Consider the following 19,252-nt stretch of genomic DNA (forward strand, 5'->3'; position numbering starts at 1 on the left):
GATGTGTTAAAAATTTAAATTTGACTAAAATATTAAGGTTGTTTTTGTTTTTAACATGTTCTCTCAAATGACCGAGTAAGTGGGCCGAAAGCCAGACGGCCCATACCTCAAATGACCCCAACCCATCAGTGTAAATGATGTATCAGGTTCTGGACTAAAACATTGGCGAGTTGAAAAAGGAATATGTCGAGCAAGATGATGCTAATGGCGACCTCCTTAGCCCACACCCGCTCACTGACGAGCGTCGCCGCGCGGTTGGTGTCGATGCCACCGGACCTCATCAAATGGGTCCGGAGAGAAGGTGGGTTTGTGCACCAATCCATCAAGATTGCGCATTCAGAATCCGACCAGAATGAGTTGGGGCTCGGGCTCGTGGCTTCTAATGATATTCCGAAGGGTTCTGAACTCATTGCTCTACCTCACCGTATTCCTCTTAAGTTTGAAGACGAAAATGAGGACTTCCCTATATTGACGAATTTAGCTCGACATATTCCTGGTATGTATTTTTTTTCCGGGGGATAAATTGACGTTCAATCTTTTGGGTTCTAGTGTCTCTATTGAACAATGCTAAGCGTATTTGATACCCCTTTTTGTGTTTATGTTGGAGTTATTGATGATGAAGTTATCGGTTGAATTAGTTTAGCGGGTTGTGCGGAGGCTATTTTTCCTTTGTACAGTTTGGCTTGTGTGTTTTGTATTTTCATTATATACGGATAATATTTGAGTTTTATAGATACATAAAAAGAAAACTTGACAAGCAATTTAATTAAAAAAAGTTGAAAATTTTTCATTTATTAAGACGGGGATCGTGAGGCAATATCTTCTACCATCAATTGAAATGAGATGAGTTTCATCGAGAATTTGTCGGTTTAAGTTTTGTTAGATCTTCGCTAGAAAGTTTGGTTATTTATAAAAGCTGGTGTAAGCTTGGAATCACCAGCTTGAACTTCTATGAAAGTAGCCAGTAATATATTATGTTTGTAGCACAATCGGGTATAGCTGCCCTGAATGCCTTAAAAATTCACACTCACTGGAAGGAGATCAATATCTATAAGAGATATGTTTTCATTCTTTAAGCTTGTGTCGGATAGAGTGGACTAACCATGAAATTGTGGTATAGTTTGGTAACTCTGTGCCTTATAAATTAGGCCATTGAATTTTCTTTATGGAGTGAATTGGAGCATTTGACAGAGGAACTGTGGGCTATGAAATTGGGCTTAAAGCTTCTCCATGAAAGAGGTAGAAAAGGTTCTTTCTGGTGTTCATACATCAGCAATCTTCCTGAAACTTATACCGTACCCATTTTCTTCCCTGGTGAGGATATCAAGAATCTGCAATACGCGCCTCTTCTTCATCAGGTACTTGCATATAGCCATGCATGTCCACCCACATGCGCGCGCGCACATATATGTGCATGCGTGAGAAGTCAAACTTGATGAAAACTCAAACCGCATATCATGACTAACAATCCCTGTTACATACTTGCCATTCTTGCGTGTCTCCTGAAATTATCTCAAGCTCGAGGGTTAATTTAGCAATGCTGTTGCTATTTTTGAATTTAGCCTCAATGTGCCAACAATGTTGTGAAAATGTGTGTAATGGGACCAAACATACACAGTATTGTTTACTTTTCTTCCTCAGGTAAACAAGAGATGCCGCTTTCTTCTTGATTTTGAGAGATTATTGAAAAACGAACTTGAAAAAGTCGGATTGGATGATCGCCCTTTTGGTGGTCAAGATGTAGATGCATCATCAATTGGATGGGCGATGTCAGCTGTTTCATCTCGAGCATTCCGTCTTTATGGAGACAAACGTCCAGATGGAACCCATTTTGATGCACCAATGTTACTTCCGCTTGTGGATATGTGCAACCACAGCTTCAACCCAAATGCGAAAATATTACAAGAGCAAGAACCGAATAACAAAAATATGCTCGTTAAGGTGTGTCTTTCCCTCTGACACAACCTATAACTCCCAACACCAATACATGTATAGTTGGCAACAGTTGTTCCTGCTAAGTTCGTACTTACCTATGTGGCATAGAGAAAGGTGTTTTTCAAACATTGTTGTGAATGGCGGTGGTCGGTGGTGGGGCAGTCAATGACCACCTACAGAATCGGCCGCCTAGGTGGTTGAATATTTTTTTTACTATTTTTTATACATAACTATAAATAATCATGCAATATATACTTGTTATATGCATAAATTAATTTAATACAATATTATACATTTTTTACGAGGTTCAAATAAATGCAACTAACAAGATAATTAATAAAGATTCACTAAAAAATAATTTATTAAATTGTACAAGAGATAACCTGGTGGGCTGCGGCGGTTTGAGGCGGGGCTTGATTGGGTTGTCAATTATGTTTTGAAGAGAGAGTGCATAATGTAGTAATAACTAGGTTTTTTTTTTTATTTTGTTGACTTTTGATTGCCCCGGCTCAGTTTCTGCATCCTACATAACCACCCTCTTTACCATTTAGAACACTTTTTTTAAAATAACGACTGAGCTGCAACCTTGCAATCAACTTTACCTTTTCTTATAACGATAAGTACTTTGTTTTACATGCGTGCTGCTTGTATGTTTATCAAAATGAAATTTTTTTAGCTCCATGTTTTCTTGCTTGGCCACTACCAGGTCATTGCTGCAGAGCAGATTAAACAAGACGATGCATTAGTACTCAACTACGGCTGTTTGAATGATGATCTTTTTCTATTAGATTATGGGTTCGTCATACCCTCGAACCCATATAACTGCATTGAACTCAAGTATGACGCAGCTCTTCTAGATGCAGCAAGCATCATTGCCGGGGTCTCAGCCCCAAATTTCTCTTCACCATCATCATGGCAGCAACAAATTCTACACCATCTAAATTTGGGTGGAGAAAAGTCTGATCTCAAGGTATATGATTTAATCATTTTATCTTTTAACGTCCTTTCACCATATTTCCACTAGTAATGACCCTTATCTCCTGCGCAAACGTTCATATTTTGACCGACATGTATTAAAACAAAATTATGCCTTTCTACTGAAAGGTGAGGATAGGAGGATCAGAGATAGTGGAGGGACGTCTTTTAGCCGCCTTACGAGTTCTCTTATCCGCGGATAAAGAAGCTGTCGAGAAACTTGATTTAGATACACTTAAATCTCTACCTTCGGAGGCTCCTCTTGGAATCCCGACTGAAGTAGCTGCTCTACGAACCGTCATTGCTCTATGTGCCATCGCTCTGGAACACTTCCCAAGTAAAATCACGGAAGACGAAACCATTTTGAAGAAGAACATCTCTATAACGACTGAGTTGGCTGTTCGGTATAGAATCCAGAAGAAGTTTGTCATTATTGATGCTATGAGGGACCTTACAAGGAAAGTGAAGCAACTATCGTCCAAGGAATCTATCGCAGTGCAATAGCTCTGTACTATGTGGGACGGGACGTTCATGGGATTCACGAGACTCGTTGAAATATTCCATTGTAGTGGTTTCTTTTAATGCTTGTTTCTATTTTTTTTTCGTGTTGAGCATACGTCAAAGCACTTGTTTTCTAATAGATAATGGAACTCAATACAAAAAATACATGGTGCTTGTTCATGAACCAATTATAAAGAAAAACAAGATTTTAAGTCATTACTGCATTTAGACATGAGAAATCTTCATTATATACTATTCGAACATAAATTGGAAATAGAAAATTACTCCAATGCATAATTTAATATACGTGTATACTGCAAGCTTAGCCGACGGAGATGTATAAAATAATCATTCGACAAATTTATGAAGTTATTCTTATACCGTAGCATATAACAGAGTCTTCGTAATTTATTTAGATATATATATTTACATCTAAAAACCCAGAAAAAAGAAACTAAGAAAGAAAACGAGAACCAAGAACCTAACTATAACAATCCAACCAAGAAAATCCACCGACTCCATACTCTAACAGTTGCCGACGGGGATTGACGGCCTCTTGGTCAATCCCAGAGGCGACCTTGACCTTTGCTGGCGGAGGGCCTGCGGCGGACGTGTCTCCGGCGGCTGCAACTCTAAGCTGTTGATCTTCTCCATCTCTTGCTTAATTTTTCTAACTTGGCTATGAACTCCTACTCCTTTGTATCCATCTTCTGTTTGTTCCATGTTAGGCATTCTAGAGAGAAATGATCACACCTTTTGCACCTAAATTCTAACTTCTAATCTGCTTGAGTATTAGGATGTTTTTATATGTGAAAAATGGGACATGATTTCTCCATGAGTTGAGTTGGGATAATTGGTAAGCTAACTATTATTTGATTAGGTGCCCGAAAGAGCAGATTTTATGGGGGCCATATCGACCAAGAAAACAAAAAAATTTGAATTCAAAATTTTCGAGAACAAGATGATTTAGGTGTTCCAAAGAAAATCAAACAAGAAACGATCTTTTGCGCTTACATCTTTGACTAATGTGAAAAGTCTTTGAGTTTTGTGGTGAGATTTCCATCGGTCAAACCGGTGGATGATTTGTTGGCAAGTTTTCAATGGAGCAAATTTCAGATATGTATCACGTGTCAAAATACTAAATAAAACCTCAAAAATGTCAAAAAGAGCAAAAGGGGTAGGTGGCCAAAACTACCGGTCCCTATTTCCGAGCAAATGGGGTGTCCAAAGAAAACTACTTAGAAGCTTTAGCTACATTAAATAATATTTTTAATCTATTTTGATTTGTTGCCATTGATCTTGATCTTGATCTTTCTCTGTCAACAATCTCAAATGGAAAGTGATAGTTCCGTAGAAAAATTTAAAAATTAAAAGTTTTTTTTTTTGAAAAAAAAATATAATGAAAATTATTAATTTTTAACTTGAAAATGATAGGAGAAAATAATCAAATGTAAAGAAAAATAAAATATACAGAATTTGTTGGTTAGAGAGTGTTTTGAGAATTATTAAAAAAAATAAAATTGTAGTCATGCCAAAATTAATTAGTAAAGAGAGTTTAACTTTAATAAACAGTATAAATATGTCTGTAACAATATATTATAAGAAACGATGATTTATTAATTGTAATATCCTGCACAAATTTTATGGCATTTATTTATTTTAGATAATATTATTTTTACAATTTTTTTTGTCGATTATGTGCTTATAATTTTTAAAGTGGTCAAAATATGATCCAAAGAATGGAGCTAAATAAAATTTAAAGGTTTTCGATCTATTTTTTTTAAAAAAAAATTCGTCTACCATCACAACCAAATATTATTATTCATCCTCGTTTTTTCTTGATAAATAATCATATTCTTATCTTTTTTCTTCGAAAAATATAATATTTGATAAAATATTTTAAAGCTAAATAGTTATATATTCAATCTCACCCATAAAATTTTTTTTAAAAAAAAAAAAAAACTGAAGCGCGACTTGGAGCCATCGACCCAGAAATCAGCCTAAAGTAATGTTCCCATTCTAAAGAGGCCCATTAGTAGCATATGCTAAGCTGTTTCAGCCCAATTTCTACGGCCTTTATTAGTCCCACTCATCTGCTCTCTCCAATATTTCTGTTTTTTTTCCCAATCTTTTTGACTATAATAGAGATAGAGGGTGTTAGCTACTTTTCATACACTCTCACAATAAAAGCAGAGTAGTTTTGCATATGGATATCCGTGATATGGACCGATTCGATCAAAAAAAATATAATGAAAACTAACGTTTTTTTAATGAGTCGAACACTCTCCCGGCGTATGTCTTCTCTATTCTTAAATTTCGAACCTTTGATCTTAAATCAAAGATTTCTCTTCCCCATATTAATGTCAAGAGTAGGTATCTTGTGAGACGGTCTCACGAATTTTTATCTATGAGACGGGTCAATCTTATCGATATTCACAATAAAAAATAATATTCTTAGCATAAAAAGTAATACTTTTTCATGGATGACCCAAATAAGAGATCCGTCTCACAAAATACAACCCGTGAGACCGTCTCACACAAATTTTTGTCATGTCAAAAATAAATATTTTCAAACAATAATTAGACCTTTAAATCCCAATATTAAGAACACTTGATAGAAACCATGCAAATACATGAATTTTGGGGTATCGAAAAAACCAAACGCATTGTAATGTTTTAAGTAAATATATTTTTTCATTTGCTTCCACGTTTACATAATCCATCTAACAATAATAATAGAATATTACAAATCAACAAAGTTGAACTTAATAAAAAGAAAAGTATTGTTTTTCTGGTTAAAAAAAGATCGTTCGCAGATGGTATTTGATTCTTTCAATATAATTTATTAATTTATATATTGTTTTTTCAAATACTGACTTTATTCCCTTGAAAAATTTGTCCCCTTCTGTATTTTTTTTTATAAAATAATTTCTAAAGCGCACACAACAATATAAATTTTGTCAATTTATTTAAAGTTTTAATTGTAAAGCTCCCACGAAGTGTAAAATCAGTTTATTTAACAGCCTTACTCCAAGGAAAAGGAACCATTTTTTTATGCTTTACTCCTCCTACTTCTTTCAACATTATATTCCTTTTCCCACTTCTTTAACCTTTCCAAACAAATAAAGTACTCAACCACTTTACAAAATTTTAAAATAAATATCGAGAAATTCATTTGTATAACTAAATTCACATTCCTCTTTTTAATAAAAAAAATTATATATTTAATTTTAAATTATGTAATGTTGAAGTAATTTAATTTAACACGTTTTTATTATTATATTTTTTTAATCTTCATACAAAATAAATAAAACCTAAATGATATATGTTGGATTCGTCCATATATATTCCGTAACAAATACCCTTTGATTTCCCTATATATAAGTATGCCGAACAAAAAACCCACAAGGCACCTGATTCTTTCCATCTCTTCTTCTCTGTCAATTAATTCTATCTTGTGTTTTTCATCAGCTTCAATGGGTGTGGATTTGGATTCCTTTTCAAGCAGTAGCGTTGATCAACAAGGCATGGATATAATATATATATATATATAAATACATTCTTCCTTGTTGAATTTTTTTATTTGTTTGTTAATTTGATTCTTTTAACTCGATTTAATATATCGATTACTAACTGCGTGTAGGGATGGAAAATAACAACCTGAATGTTCTGCAGAAGCATATCATGTTCTTTGATCGGGATAATGATGGGATAATTTATCCCTCGGAAACTTTTCAAGGTCTATTTCATTTGGTCTATACTTTTTTGGAAAAGAACAAATCTTAAATTTGTTTTTGCTACGAAAACATATTTCACAGTGAACATTTAAAGAACAAATGTACATGAAAGAGACTGATGAATAATTAGCTGAATTTTTGAATATTATTAAATTCGTTTTAATCGAATGTACAGGTTTTCGAGCTGTTGGATGTGGGATTTTTCTCTCTTCGATGGCTTCTCTATTCATCAACGTTTCTTTGAGTCGGAAGACAAGACCGGTAACTCTTTACCTACTTAATTTTTCACCTTTCGATTTATTGAAAATAATAATAAAAAAATTTAATGATTTGTTGTAAAGTACTAGGTGGAAAATTTTTGGCAGAGGTTAACTGAACGATAAATAGAAGGCCATTTCATTCATCATATGTTGGAACTGAATTTTCATATAATATCTCCTCAAATCCAGCGATGGAAAATGAATATTGATTGAGTCTGAGAGAGAAAAATAACATTTTGAAGAAATTATTCAAAACAATTACGACTTGGATATTTATAATTAGGAACTTATAATATATATGATTTTGTTGGTGGTAGGGTAAACCCTTTTCATTTAAATTCCCGATTGAGGTGAAGAACATTCACTTGGCCAAGCATGGAAGTGATTCTGGCGTGTATGACAAGCAAGGAAGGTTTGCAAATTTTACTCTTACACTGCATATATCCGCAAACAAATTTTACACACATTTGAATGACAGTTCTACAAGTGAGTGCGATTGCCTTTCGGGACAGACTATACAAAAGATCCGCAAGTGCATTTACAGATTTTGTTAGAGAAATTTGCAATTTGGTATCATAGGTCTTTTCTTTAATTTGTATTTTCAAATTGCAGATCGATTTGGTTGGTAGTTATATATATTCATTTCTACATCAAACATTGCTGATCATGTTAAAAAATGAATTAAAATTGCCAAAAAAGAAAGAGAGCGTATTAAAATTGAAATTAGATAACATCACCAAGATACCTATACAATACCGAAATCGGAATTTCTCCTTTTTATTATCAGAGTAATTAATATTTATCATGAGCAAAAATTTCATTTTCTAGAAACCTACAATGAAACTTTTTTGATACTGACAAAAGATGTACTCTGATCAGTGTAGTTAGTGATTGTCTATTTTTCTTGTTGACTGTTTTCAAAGGTTCGTGTCATCTAAGTTTGAGGAGATATTTGCGAAGCATGCAGTTGCTCGTCCAGATTCCTTGACCTCAAAAGAATTGGAAAGTTTCATCAAATCTAACAGAGAGCCCAAAGATTACGCTGGATGGTATGTATTATGTGGAAAATGTTATATGTACCATTAGGGTTACAAATTAGTATACAAAATGCATTTGAAATTACAAAATTATTTTTTGCAATTTATTTTGAAAACTTTTCAAAAAGGCATTTATGATATTTTTGTCATTTCAGATACACTTTGTAACCCAATGTAAAACCTCATTGTACATGTAGCACGACCTGTATTTTGTAGATATGAAAGAAAATTCAAACTTGGTCCTGATTTTTCTTTTTAATAGAAAAAAACATACTAAAAATTCTCGGATTCTTAAAACGGTGGATCGATCGATCAAATTCAGGTTGGCTGCGTATGTAGAATGGAACATTTTGTACATGCTTTGCAAGGACAAAAACGGGTTGTTACATAAAGATGTAGTTCGAAACGCGTTTGATGGAAGCTTGTTTGAAAGAATGGCCGAGGAAAAAAGCATCAAAGAGGCCAAGTAATTACGAGAATTATGAACAGTGACAAATCAAGTTACGCAAGGACCATATTATGAAGATGAATAAAACTAAAGTAAATTGATTTGGATATATTGTACTAGTTCTTCATTCTTGATTTTGTTGTGTGATTGAATCATCGCTTGCAAAATTTCTGGGTTTCTTCGAGATATATATTGTGTAACAAGTACTTTGTATTGATCTGTAATTCATAATAATATGACAAGGCATTAGCATATGAGAATCACACTGATTTTTAGAAATTTTGTTAGTTTTTTCTGATCACTACTATAGATCAAGAAAAATATAAAGGGGCGGACTTAATTCCTGAATGTGAATTCTAGAAGAACTCCAACTTTATGATATAATATGACCAAATTAATGCCGATGATGATTTACAAACAAATAGCCATAAATATATAAAAGAAAATTTCAGATGGAAATTCAATCTTGTCGAAAAAAACTAAAATTATGTTATTAAAAGTAGTAGCTCAGTCTAGCTAGGGTGCATAAATCTACTTCTGAAAAAGCCAAATAATATGTTATGTAAATAAAAGTATAAGGCTAAGAGCTTTTCTGATTATTGTTTGAGCTCGTCAGCGACACAATGTTACAAAAAAGTTGTGATCTAATTGTCAATTATTTTGATTGATTCATTGACATATAATATTACTCGATAACATAAGGTATGCATGAATAACGTGGTCCATTTTTTTAAAATATTTATTGATTACGAAATAATATGTGAATAATGTGATTCTCAAAAGTCATATCCAAAGTAATTTTTCCATTAATTAAAAATAAAATAAGATATTAAAGTTTAATGACGTCAAGCCAAAAAAGGAAGTTAATCTCATCGTAGGTAGTTTTTCCATTACACAGCCTTGAATTATTCGAGGGCTCATGAGGCGTATATCTCATGAGGCGTATATCTCATCACCTCATGAAATACATCTCCACTGGACTTATACTCTAATTGGGCAGTTAATTTTCCAGTAAGACCCATAATTTATTAGTTACAATTATAATGAAGAAGGCATGACACTCACGACTTGGCCATCTATTTTATAAATGAAGACCTCGATCCACTCGGTTCCGGTTTCTTCTTTTTAATTACGAGTACGATATTCAGCCACGAGTCACCGAATTATTAATTTAAAAAAACGTGGTTTTCAAAAGTCATTGGCAAGTAATTAATGTTTTCTTTCATCTTCCATCAACAAGCTGACAATAACACACATATATGACTTCTGATCAAGAAAGTCCTCGCCAAATTAATGTTTCCATTAATCCTACAATAGTGATTGATAAAACAAGATATATCATATAAAATCTTGCATTTTTTTTGATGAAATTATTATATCTGATAATTTTATCATATAGTCTTAATTATAGTACGATCGTCCCTACGATATGTCTTATTTTGCTCAATATTGATGCTAAAAGATCTCCAGAATTGGATTTAAGTATTAAATGGATTATTATTATTTTTGGTAGAGAATGGATGTACATTATTGAATTTTAATTAAACAATAAAAAATTTTAAAAAAAAGGGAAAGAAAAATTTGATTCTTTGCTTTAAAATACGTCTCTGTTAAAATATAATGTCATTCCCTGATTATTGTTTTAGGTTGACACACTGTTGCAAGGTGCTATTTCAACCTTTAGCCATGATGTGTGTGTTCCAATCTTTGTCACGTCCCGATCCCGAGCTCAGCTTCATGTTAGCGTAAATGGATAATAAGTTCATAAAACAACTATTTCATATCGTGCATCATCGTTTTACGAAAATGATTAATTCATATTGTTATACACACATTGTAACCAATTCAAATACTTTGTAATCAATGTTAAGACAAGGCATCACAATCTCCACAAGATTTCAAACATATTTTCTTATTAACTAATGATCGATGGAATCGATTTCACCTTTAGCTATAATTTGTGTGTGATAATTTCCACATCAAAATTAAACCCACGCGTCCCAATTTTTCGTTCATAATTGAAAAACTTTTCCTTCATCTACACTTTTATATGTATATAAATAGAATGAAGATTGATTGAGTGTATAAATAGATTACTTAGAAGAAGATATGAAATTAATAATGAGTCCAATTTACATTGACTGAGATGATATATTTCGGTTGCAGTTCGACTCGATTCCGGTTTGTTTATTTTTAGGAACCGAAATTAAACTATGAGAGGTTCTTTGTCAACAAATAAATAGAGGCAAAAACTTGTGTGAGACGGTCTCACGGGTCGTATTTGTGAGACGGATCTCTTATTTGGGTCATCCATGAAAAAGTATTACTTTTTATGCTAAGAGTATTATTTTTTATTGTGAATATGGGTAAGGTTGATCCGTCTCACAGATTAAAATCCGTGAGACGGTCTCACATGAGACCCACTCATAAATAGACGTGGTTCTCAATAGTCATTGCTAAGTTAATGTTTCCATTAATCTTCCATTGATAACAGATTATATATAAGTAATGTGATTATCAAAAGTCATTGCCAATTTAATATTTACAAAAATCCTACATTAATAATGCATAAGAAAAAGATGCTTCATATAAATCTTGCATAATTTTTATGAAATTACTCTATCTGATATTTATATTGTTATTTCCAAATTTCCATGTCCATGTATAATAGGATAGGAACGCTGCCTTAATTTGTTTCAAGGTAATCTTAGTTTAACGCGATAGTTCACAAATCATATTAGTCAAATAAATTGCACTGAACAAACTCTGTATGACAGACTCATCCGTTAAAATATTGACACGAGGATCGATGAATTGCTTGACACAACATTCACCTACCCCACAAGCTCCAATAATTATTAGAAACACTTGTCATATAAGTATTAAATGCTGAATTGATGCGCTAAAAAAAAATAAAAAAAAAAGAAGGGAAACATTTGGTATCTCTCACATTAAAACACGTCTCGGTTAAATAATGCCACTTAATAATTATAACATAAAGTTGTGTTGACAATAAAATTTTGATTTGATAAATGAATTCGGTGGAATAGATTTCAAATTACTAACTTTAATACTAAAGATTACAAATTTGTTGCTAATATAAAATATTATCTATACAATTTTTAGTCCAACGGATTTGAAAATAAAAATAAAATTTCTAATAACAATTTCAAAATTATCTTCTAAATCATTGTATCCAGATATAATACATAAGTTTCGAAATGTCAAAAGCAAACCGGAGACATCCATTAAGTTCTAACATTAATGTTTAAAAAAACGAAAATTTGAAGGATAAAACAATGTTCGAAAAGTATTAGAGTTCATATTGCATAATTCAGTTGTAACCATTTTTCAAGTTAGTTTAGTTAGTTAGTTACGGAGGTTAAATACTCCTAATAGAAAGCAAACTAAGGTTAGATAGAATATATACAATTGCACTCCCGAGAGGAGAAAAACAAGAAATTCATTCTTCTTCCTATATGTAATATGGTATCAGAGCGGCCGCACGACGGATCTCTTTTTCTACTTTGAGATTGAGCAAAGGTAAAATTGCATTCAGATCACTGGTGACTTCAGTGTTTCTTCATTTCGGATTCGCCAAGGGATTTCGAGCTCGCAAAATCTCATACCAATGGCAAACACAAATTCGTCTGCGTGGAATTTATCATCTCGATCGGCAGTTGATGATCCTTCGAGTCCCTATTTCCTGCATCATTCTGATAATCCAGGGCTCGTACTCGTATCTCAACCACTCACTGGTGACAATTTTACGTCGTGGAGTAGAGTGATGAGGATTGCTCTTTCTGTCAAGAACAAGCTGGGTTTTATTGATGGCTCAATCTCCAAACCAGCAGATTCTGAAATCAGCTTACTCAGTGCGTGGGTTAGAAATAATAACATAGTCATTTCTTGGTTGCTGAACTCGGTCTCCAAAGATATATTAGCAAGCATTCTATTTGCGGAATCAGCAGAGGATATATGGAACGATCTTAAAGATCGTTTTCAACAAGGCAATGGTCCTAGAATCTTTCAGCTTCGCAGGGATCTGATCAATCTTCGACAAGGGCAAGACCCAGTCAGTGTTTATTTCACCAAAATCAAGGCCCTTTGGGAAGAATTAAATCATTTTCGACCCATGTGTAGCTGCGGGAAACGTGGTTGCAATGAGGTCAAGAATCTGGAAGAATATATTCAGATGGATTACACAATGATGTTCCTTATGGGACTGAATGAATCATTTACGCATATTAGGAGTCAAGTCCTACTCCTTGATCCTCTACCGCCGATCAGCCGAGTATTTGCTTTAGTTGTTCAAGAAGAAAGACAAAGAGCCATTGGGAATCAAAGCTCCATGAACGCCCCAAACCCCAACATGGCGTTTGCATTCAAGAATGACCAAAGTCAGTCACAGTTCAATAGTCGGCCACCACCAAGGTTTTCTAAAGGTAGACCATTCTGTACTCATTGCAACATTCCTGGCCATACGGTTGAGACTTGCTACAAAATCCATGGATATCCACCTGGTTTCAAGACCAGAAACAAGCAGGGGAACAAAGGACAGGCTGCTCTTGTCCATCAAGAGACTGACCAAATTTGTCATTCTGTATCCCATACAAAAGATTTTGGTACAACCTCAAACGTATTCCAGAATTTTGACAAGACTCAAGTGGAACAATTAATGGCAATGATGATTCAACAGCTTTCTACTTCTGAAAAGAAAGCTAATCAACACGAGGGTGATAATCCTTCAGGTATCTCAGGTACTTGTTTTTCCATTTCAATCCCCAGCGTATTGAACTCTTCCACTTGTTGGATCATTGATTCTGGCGCATCTCGACACATTTGCTCAAATGCAAGTGCTTTTATTTCTCTTAAGGCAGTGGACAACTCAAGAGTAACTCTGCCTAACAATGCATATGTTGAGGTTAAGTTTTATGGTGACATTAGGCTGGGTGATTATCTGGTTCTGTTGGATGTTCTTTACATACCAGAATTCAAGTTTAATTTGCTATCTGTCAGTTCTCTTCTTGCCACTACACAATATATAATCAGTTTCGACTGTGACTCGTTCATAATCCAGGACAAAACAACAGAGAAGATGATTGGCAAGGGTAAGAAGATAGAGGGCTTATATGTTCTAGATGCTAACTCACCATATCCGAAGGCTTCAGTCCATCAGGTTGGAATACAAACTTGGCACAGCAGACTTGGACATCCGTCCCTGAAAATCTTACAGCTTTTAAAAACACATGTTCATTTTGGTAATGCGGATTTTCGTGATGATGCAACTTGTTCAATTTGTCCAATAGCAAAACAGAAACGCCTACCATTTATTCATCTCAATAATAAGTCTTCCAATGCTTTTGATCTTATACATTGTGATGTATGGGGGCCCTATCATGTTCCTACAGTCAATAAACAAAGATATTTTCTGACTTTGGTCGATGATTGCACTAGATTCACATGGATTTTTCTAATGCAACACAAATCTGAAGCTTCAAGTGTAGTCTCCAGGTTTTGCAATATGATTGAGACACAATTCCATAAAAGAATAAAGGCATTTCGAACGGACAATGCTAAGGAGCTGGCCTTCACAGAATTATTTCAGAATAAAGGAATACTGCATCAACTCTCCTGTGTTGAAACGCCACAACAAAACTCAGTCGTAGAGCGCAAACATCAACATCTACTTAATGTTGCTCGGGCGTTATTTTTCCAGTCTAGCCTGCCTCTTGGTATGTGGAATGAATGCATCCTGACAGCTACCTACTTAGTGAATCGTGTGCCTTCTCCATCCACTCAAAATAAGTCGCCTTATGAACTATTACATCAAAAACAAGTCGACTATACCCATTTACGGGTCTTCGGGTGCCTTGCATTTGCTTCTACATTAGCGGCTAATCGAGACAAATTTATGCCACGTGCACGATTATGTGTCTTCTTAGGATACCCACCGGGTATGAAAGGATACAAGCTGATGGACATGAAAAGCAAGGAAATATTCATCTCAAGAGATGTCATCTTCCATGAGTTGATATTTCCTTTCTCCCATATATCTTCCACAGAAGAGCTCATTGATCCATTCCCTTCAATTGTGATTCCTAAACCAGCTCCGGTTGACACACAAGATCATTAGGAGAATTCTGTCATACCTCATCTGCACAGTGATTCGAGGCCACATGATCCCATCAGTTCACAGGCCGAGCCCATGCATCAACCTTCTGACAACAGCTTCCAACCAAATTTGCACCGTGATACTATGGCCCGAGATACACTTGATAGTTCTGCACTTCCATCTCCTACTCCATTACCTGTGACTGACACTCGTAACTCCTCAAGGGTATCTCGACCACCTTCTTATTTAAGAGATTATCACTGTCATATGCTAAAATACCACTCTCCCCCTTCATCAGCAAGCTCTTATCCTCTAACTCACTCAATCTCTTATGATTCACTCTCGCATTCTTATAAAAACCTTGTGCTCAATATTTCATCCCAATTTGAGCCTCAATTCTATCATCAAGCTGTCAAACTCGATGCTTGGCGTACAACAATGAAGGATGAACTTGATGCAATGCATGCTAATAACACATGGTCTGTGGTTCCACTTCCCCCAAACAAACAATCGATTGGTTGCCGTTGGGTGTACAAGATCAAGTACATATCCGATGGTACTGTTGACAGGCACAAGGCCAGGTTAGTTGCTAAGGGCTACACTCAACAAGAATGGGTAGATTTCTTTGAGACTTTCTCTCCAGTTGCCAAACTGTCCACTGTCAAAGTCTTTCTTGCATTGGCAGCTAGTCAAAATTGGATTCTCGCCCAACTCGATGTCAACAATGCATTCCTAAATGGTGATTTAACGGAAGAAGTTTACATGGACCTTCCCCTTGGCTATCACCCTCCTGTCCAGCAACATACAGCAGCTCCAAAACTTGTCTGTCAACTTCACAAATCCATATATGGCCTAAGACAAGCATCTAGACAGTGGTACACAAAGTTTTCTCAAGCCTTACTGGATTCGGGTTTCAAACAATCTCCATCGGACCACACCTTGTTTACCAGAGGATCAGCTCACTCATTCTTAGCTCTCCTTGTATATGTTGATGATATCATCATCGCAGGACCTTCACTTACTCTCATTCAAGGACTTAAGTCAGATATTCAACGCAAGTTCAAACTTAAAGATTTAGGTGAACTTAAGTACTTCATTGGCCTTGAAATAGCTAGATCTTCCAAGGGCATTTACTTATCTCAACGTCATTACACACTCCAACTACTTGAAGACACTGGTTTACTGTCTTGTAAACCAGCCAAGGTCCCCATGACACCACATGTGCGTCTCACTTCTGTTGAGGGTGATCTACTTACTGACATCACACAATATAGACGCCTCATCAGACGTCTTCTTTATCTGACTTTGTCTAGACCGGACATTACATTTGCGGTCCACAAACTTAGTCAATATGTTTCCAAGCCACGGACTACTCATTTACATGCCGTCCACCAACTTCTACGGTATCTCAAAGCTAATCCTGGTCAAGGGATTTTCTTTCCAGCTGCGTCTCCCATCCAATTGCGAGCCTTTTCAGATGCTGATTGGGCCAATTGTCCTGACACCAGAAAATCGATCACGGGTTTTTGTGTATTTCTCGTAGATGCACTCGTCTCATGGAAAACTAAAAAGCAAATCACGATTTCAAGATCATCCACTGAAGCCGAGTACAGGGCGATGGCAACTACGACTAGTGAAGTCATTTGGATCACTCAACTACTCAAGGATCTACAAATCACTCTTTCAACACCAGCTACCATCTTTTGTGACAATCAAGCAGCCATTCATCTTGCCAACAATCCTATATTCCACGAACGTACCAAACACATCGAGATCGACTGTCATTTCATTCGAGACAAGATCAAAGATGGGTCTATCAAGCTTTTACCCATTCGTTCACACCTCCAGCTTGCTGACATGTTTACTAAGCCACTACCGCTGTCCACTCTATCACAACTCATGTCCAAGATGTCTGTACAAAATATTTACAGTACATCTTGAGGGGAGGCTATTAGAGTTCATATTGCATAATTCAGTTGTAACCATTTTTCAAGTTAGTTTAGTTAGTTAGTTACGGAGGTTAAATACTCCTAATAGAAAGCAAACTAAGGTTAGATAGAATATATACAATTGCACTCCCGAGAGGACAAAAACAAGAAATTCATTCTTCTTCCTATATGTAATAAAAAGTAAGTATCAAGCACAATGATTTTATTTTAAAAGTAAAAATTTCAGATAATTCGGTATTTTTTGCAAACTTCCCTTCTCAATCCAAATTGAATCAAATTTAATTTGGAAAAACCTTGGTCAACAAGATTGTCCATAGCAACTTACTTAAAAATTTATATTCATTTCTAATACAAGATATACATTTCTAATACAAGATGTAATCATAATCCTTAATTATATGATGAATTAAGGTGGTTTGAATTTCACTAAGTTCTATAATTTGTCCAAAATTTTAAAAAGAAAAGAAACCATGGATTATTTACTTTAGATAAGTGCGAGATACAACAACAAACCTTCACCAATCACCACGCAAAATAATATACAATAACAACCATCATAATATATATGTGATTAAGCACTTATTTCATGCATCATGCATCATGCATCATCATCATGGCTTGAGATGGTGGCTCTCGATATCTCCTGTGAGTTTGATGCAAAGTCCCAAGAGTGTGAGTGGATCTTCGACATCTTCTTTGAGTTTCTCGTACTCCAAAGTCCATGTCACCAAATCGATATCTCCATGAGTTTCAACGTGAAATGTTGCATAAAATGTCTTGTACAATTCCAGCAGATCACCTTCGATTATTTTAAATCTGACTGATCTCTTTTCTTCATCGATCGAGTCCACTATCTCCTTCGCCACTTTCTTCTTGCCATCTTAATCATCACAATTCCAACTCGAGTTTTAAATTAAATATATGAAAACCGAGTCAACTTACGAGAGCATCGATTTAAATTGATTTTAGAGTTTCATTTCAGGCTATAATTAAACAGTTTTGTATTTCATTTCACCTCAACTGGAGTCGGGATTTGGAACAATATAAATATAAAGTAAAAGAAATGTACCGTGAGTGTAGTTCCAAATGAGAACTGAACCTGCAGTTCCCAACTCTCCTTGATGCAAACCACAGTCTTGAACGATTTCAGGGCTCATGTTGGATATCTCATGCGGCATATATCTGAACACCTCATGAAACACATCTCCGCCAGACTTGTATTCTATTTGGGCACTCAATTTCCCATTAAGACCCATCTCCAGCTGCCTCACACAATATAATAATAATATAATTATCACATACTGCGGTATCGCTGCTACGAGATTTGGCCATCTATTTATTGATGGAAGCCACTAGCCAGTGTGTTACGTGTATGACTTGTATTATTGAGCAAATAGAAAATAAAAAATTAAATAATAATGGTTTATTATTTAATTTTTTTTTCTTATTAAAAATATTGGAGTGTAATCTGTATATATCATGGTTGCATGCAATATTTTATTCTTTTTTATTCAACTTGGTGTGCAAGTTGTATTATTGCTCAAAGTTAAGACTATGTATATGTTAACGTTTAATTTAATTTTTTAATATCAATATTAATTCAAAAGTTATGTTTAGTAACTTGGAAAGTACAAGTTTTTTGGTGAGGTCTATATATATGTTTGGGTCGAGAAATTGTATGAACAAACGTTTGTCGTTTTATGAAAAATTATAGTTCATTATCTTTCAAACATTACATCAATTTAAGCATCATATTTCGTTTGTTCCATAATTATTTCACATCAATAATCTCTTTAATTTCTTCTTAATTGCACTCATTGCAATCATTATGAATAGGACTTGTGATATTGACTCTGATAGTAAGATCGAATATTTATCTCTTCACCAAAAACTTTAATTAATGATAATGATGAAACTCAAATCTTTTAAGTTATAAAACAATTCAAAGATCATATTTTAATTGTGATTTATGAAGTAAACAACAGTCATATGTTGGATGGACGTGGTCAGTGATAAATATTTGATTTTAGGGGGGCAAAAAAGTGAGGTCGGGTGGAAAAATCTATCTCGGAAAAGCCAAGACCTTTAATTTTTTTTAATTAAGAGTCAACTCAGAGATTTTCTTGTTTGATTTCATGGACAAGACAATCTATTAAAAAATTATGCAAATCATTTCGTGTCGTTTCCAATTATTTCGATGTATATATTATATTATTTTATTCATATGTGTGCATCAATAATGTAAGGGGTCATGGCCAAATTGATCCCAAAAATAACCAAAAAAAAAAAAAAAAA

General features: G+C 34.6%; 5 protein-coding genes across 5 annotated transcripts; 3 read left to right on the forward strand and 2 right to left on the reverse strand.

Annotated features, from left to right (window-relative positions):
• Positions 1-156: 156 nt before the first annotated feature.
• Positions 157-3,599, forward strand: LOC140966123 (uncharacterized). The gene is made up of 5 exons (XM_073426469.1): positions 157-496; positions 1,192-1,358; positions 1,642-1,941; positions 2,642-2,905; positions 3,040-3,599. The coding sequence occupies exons 1-5, from the start codon at positions 184-186 to the stop codon at positions 3,412-3,414; spliced, it is 1,419 nt and encodes a 472-aa protein (XP_073282570.1). The 5' UTR covers positions 157-183; the 3' UTR covers positions 3,415-3,599.
• A 195-nt stretch (positions 3,600-3,794) lies between these two features.
• Positions 3,795-4,434, reverse strand: LOC140966124 (uncharacterized). The gene has a single exon (XM_073426470.1). The coding sequence runs from the start codon at positions 4,141-4,143 to the stop codon at positions 3,937-3,939; it is 207 nt and encodes a 68-aa protein (XP_073282571.1). The 5' UTR covers positions 4,144-4,434; the 3' UTR covers positions 3,795-3,936.
• Positions 4,435-6,804: 2,370 nt separating this feature from the next.
• Positions 6,805-9,156, forward strand: LOC140966109 (probable peroxygenase 4). The gene is made up of 6 exons (XM_073426446.1): positions 6,805-6,936; positions 7,055-7,150; positions 7,324-7,409; positions 7,726-7,820; positions 8,332-8,457; positions 8,768-9,156. Exons 1-6 carry the CDS (start codon positions 6,888-6,890, stop codon positions 8,913-8,915), a joined length of 600 nt encoding a protein of 199 aa, XP_073282547.1. The 5' UTR covers positions 6,805-6,887; the 3' UTR covers positions 8,916-9,156.
• A 3,368-nt stretch (positions 9,157-12,524) lies between these two features.
• Positions 12,525-14,121, forward strand: LOC140966151 (uncharacterized). The gene is made up of 2 exons (XM_073426512.1): positions 12,525-13,653; positions 13,974-14,121. Exons 1-2 carry the CDS (start codon positions 12,525-12,527, stop codon positions 14,006-14,008), a joined length of 1,164 nt encoding a protein of 387 aa, XP_073282613.1. The 3' UTR covers positions 14,009-14,121.
• Positions 14,122-17,416: 3,295 nt separating this feature from the next.
• Positions 17,417-18,262, reverse strand: LOC140966122 (kirola-like). Its single transcript, XM_073426468.1, has 2 exons — positions 18,027-18,262; positions 17,417-17,837 (listed from the first exon to the last, which is right to left on the reverse strand). Exons 1-2 carry the CDS (start codon positions 18,211-18,213, stop codon positions 17,569-17,571), a joined length of 456 nt encoding a protein of 151 aa, XP_073282569.1. The 5' UTR covers positions 18,214-18,262; the 3' UTR covers positions 17,417-17,568.
• Positions 18,263-19,252: the final 990 nt, after the last annotated feature.

This window comes from Primulina huaijiensis, unplaced genomic scaffold (genome assembly GCF_012295235.1).
Source record: "Primulina huaijiensis isolate GDHJ02 unplaced genomic scaffold, ASM1229523v2 scaffold20025, whole genome shotgun sequence".
In the NCBI taxonomy this organism is placed as follows: domain Eukaryota; kingdom Viridiplantae; phylum Streptophyta; class Magnoliopsida; order Lamiales; family Gesneriaceae; genus Primulina; species Primulina huaijiensis.

Bases quoted from the DNA above. Each gene is read 5' to 3' on its own strand.
- LOC140966109 (XM_073426446.1), top strand. From the start codon at position 6,888: ATGGGTGTGGATTTGGATTCCTTTTCAAGCAGTAGCGTTGATCAACAA. The intron at 6,937-7,054 runs GCATGGATATAA...AACTGCGTGTAG, and splicing joins CAGTAGCGTTGATCAACAAG to GGATGGAAAATAACAACCTG. The intron at 7,151-7,323 runs GTCTATTTCATT...TCGAATGTACAG, and splicing joins TCCCTCGGAAACTTTTCAAG to GTTTTCGAGCTGTTGGATGT.
- LOC140966122 (XM_073426468.1), bottom strand. From the start codon at position 18,213: ATGGGTCTTAATGGGAAATTGAGTGCCCAAATAGAATACAAGTCTGGC. The intron at 17,838-18,026 runs GTACATTTCTTT...GTGATGATTAAG, and splicing joins CATTTGGAACTACACTCACG to ATGGCAAGAAGAAAGTGGCG.
- LOC140966123 (XM_073426469.1), top strand. From the start codon at position 184: ATGTCGAGCAAGATGATGCTAATGGCGACCTCCTTAGCCCACACCCGC. The intron at 497-1,191 runs GTATGTATTTTT...AGCATTTGACAG, and splicing joins TTTAGCTCGACATATTCCTG to AGGAACTGTGGGCTATGAAA. The intron at 2,906-3,039 runs GTATATGATTTA...TTCTACTGAAAG, and splicing joins GAGAAAAGTCTGATCTCAAG to GTGAGGATAGGAGGATCAGA.
- LOC140966151 (XM_073426512.1), top strand. From the start codon at position 12,525: ATGGCAAACACAAATTCGTCTGCGTGGAATTTATCATCTCGATCGGCA. The intron at 13,654-13,973 runs GTACTTGTTTTT...TTCATAATCCAG, and splicing joins TAATCCTTCAGGTATCTCAG to GACAAAACAACAGAGAAGAT.
- LOC140966124 (XM_073426470.1), bottom strand. From the start codon at position 4,143: ATGCCTAACATGGAACAAACAGAAGATGGATACAAAGGAGTAGGAGTT.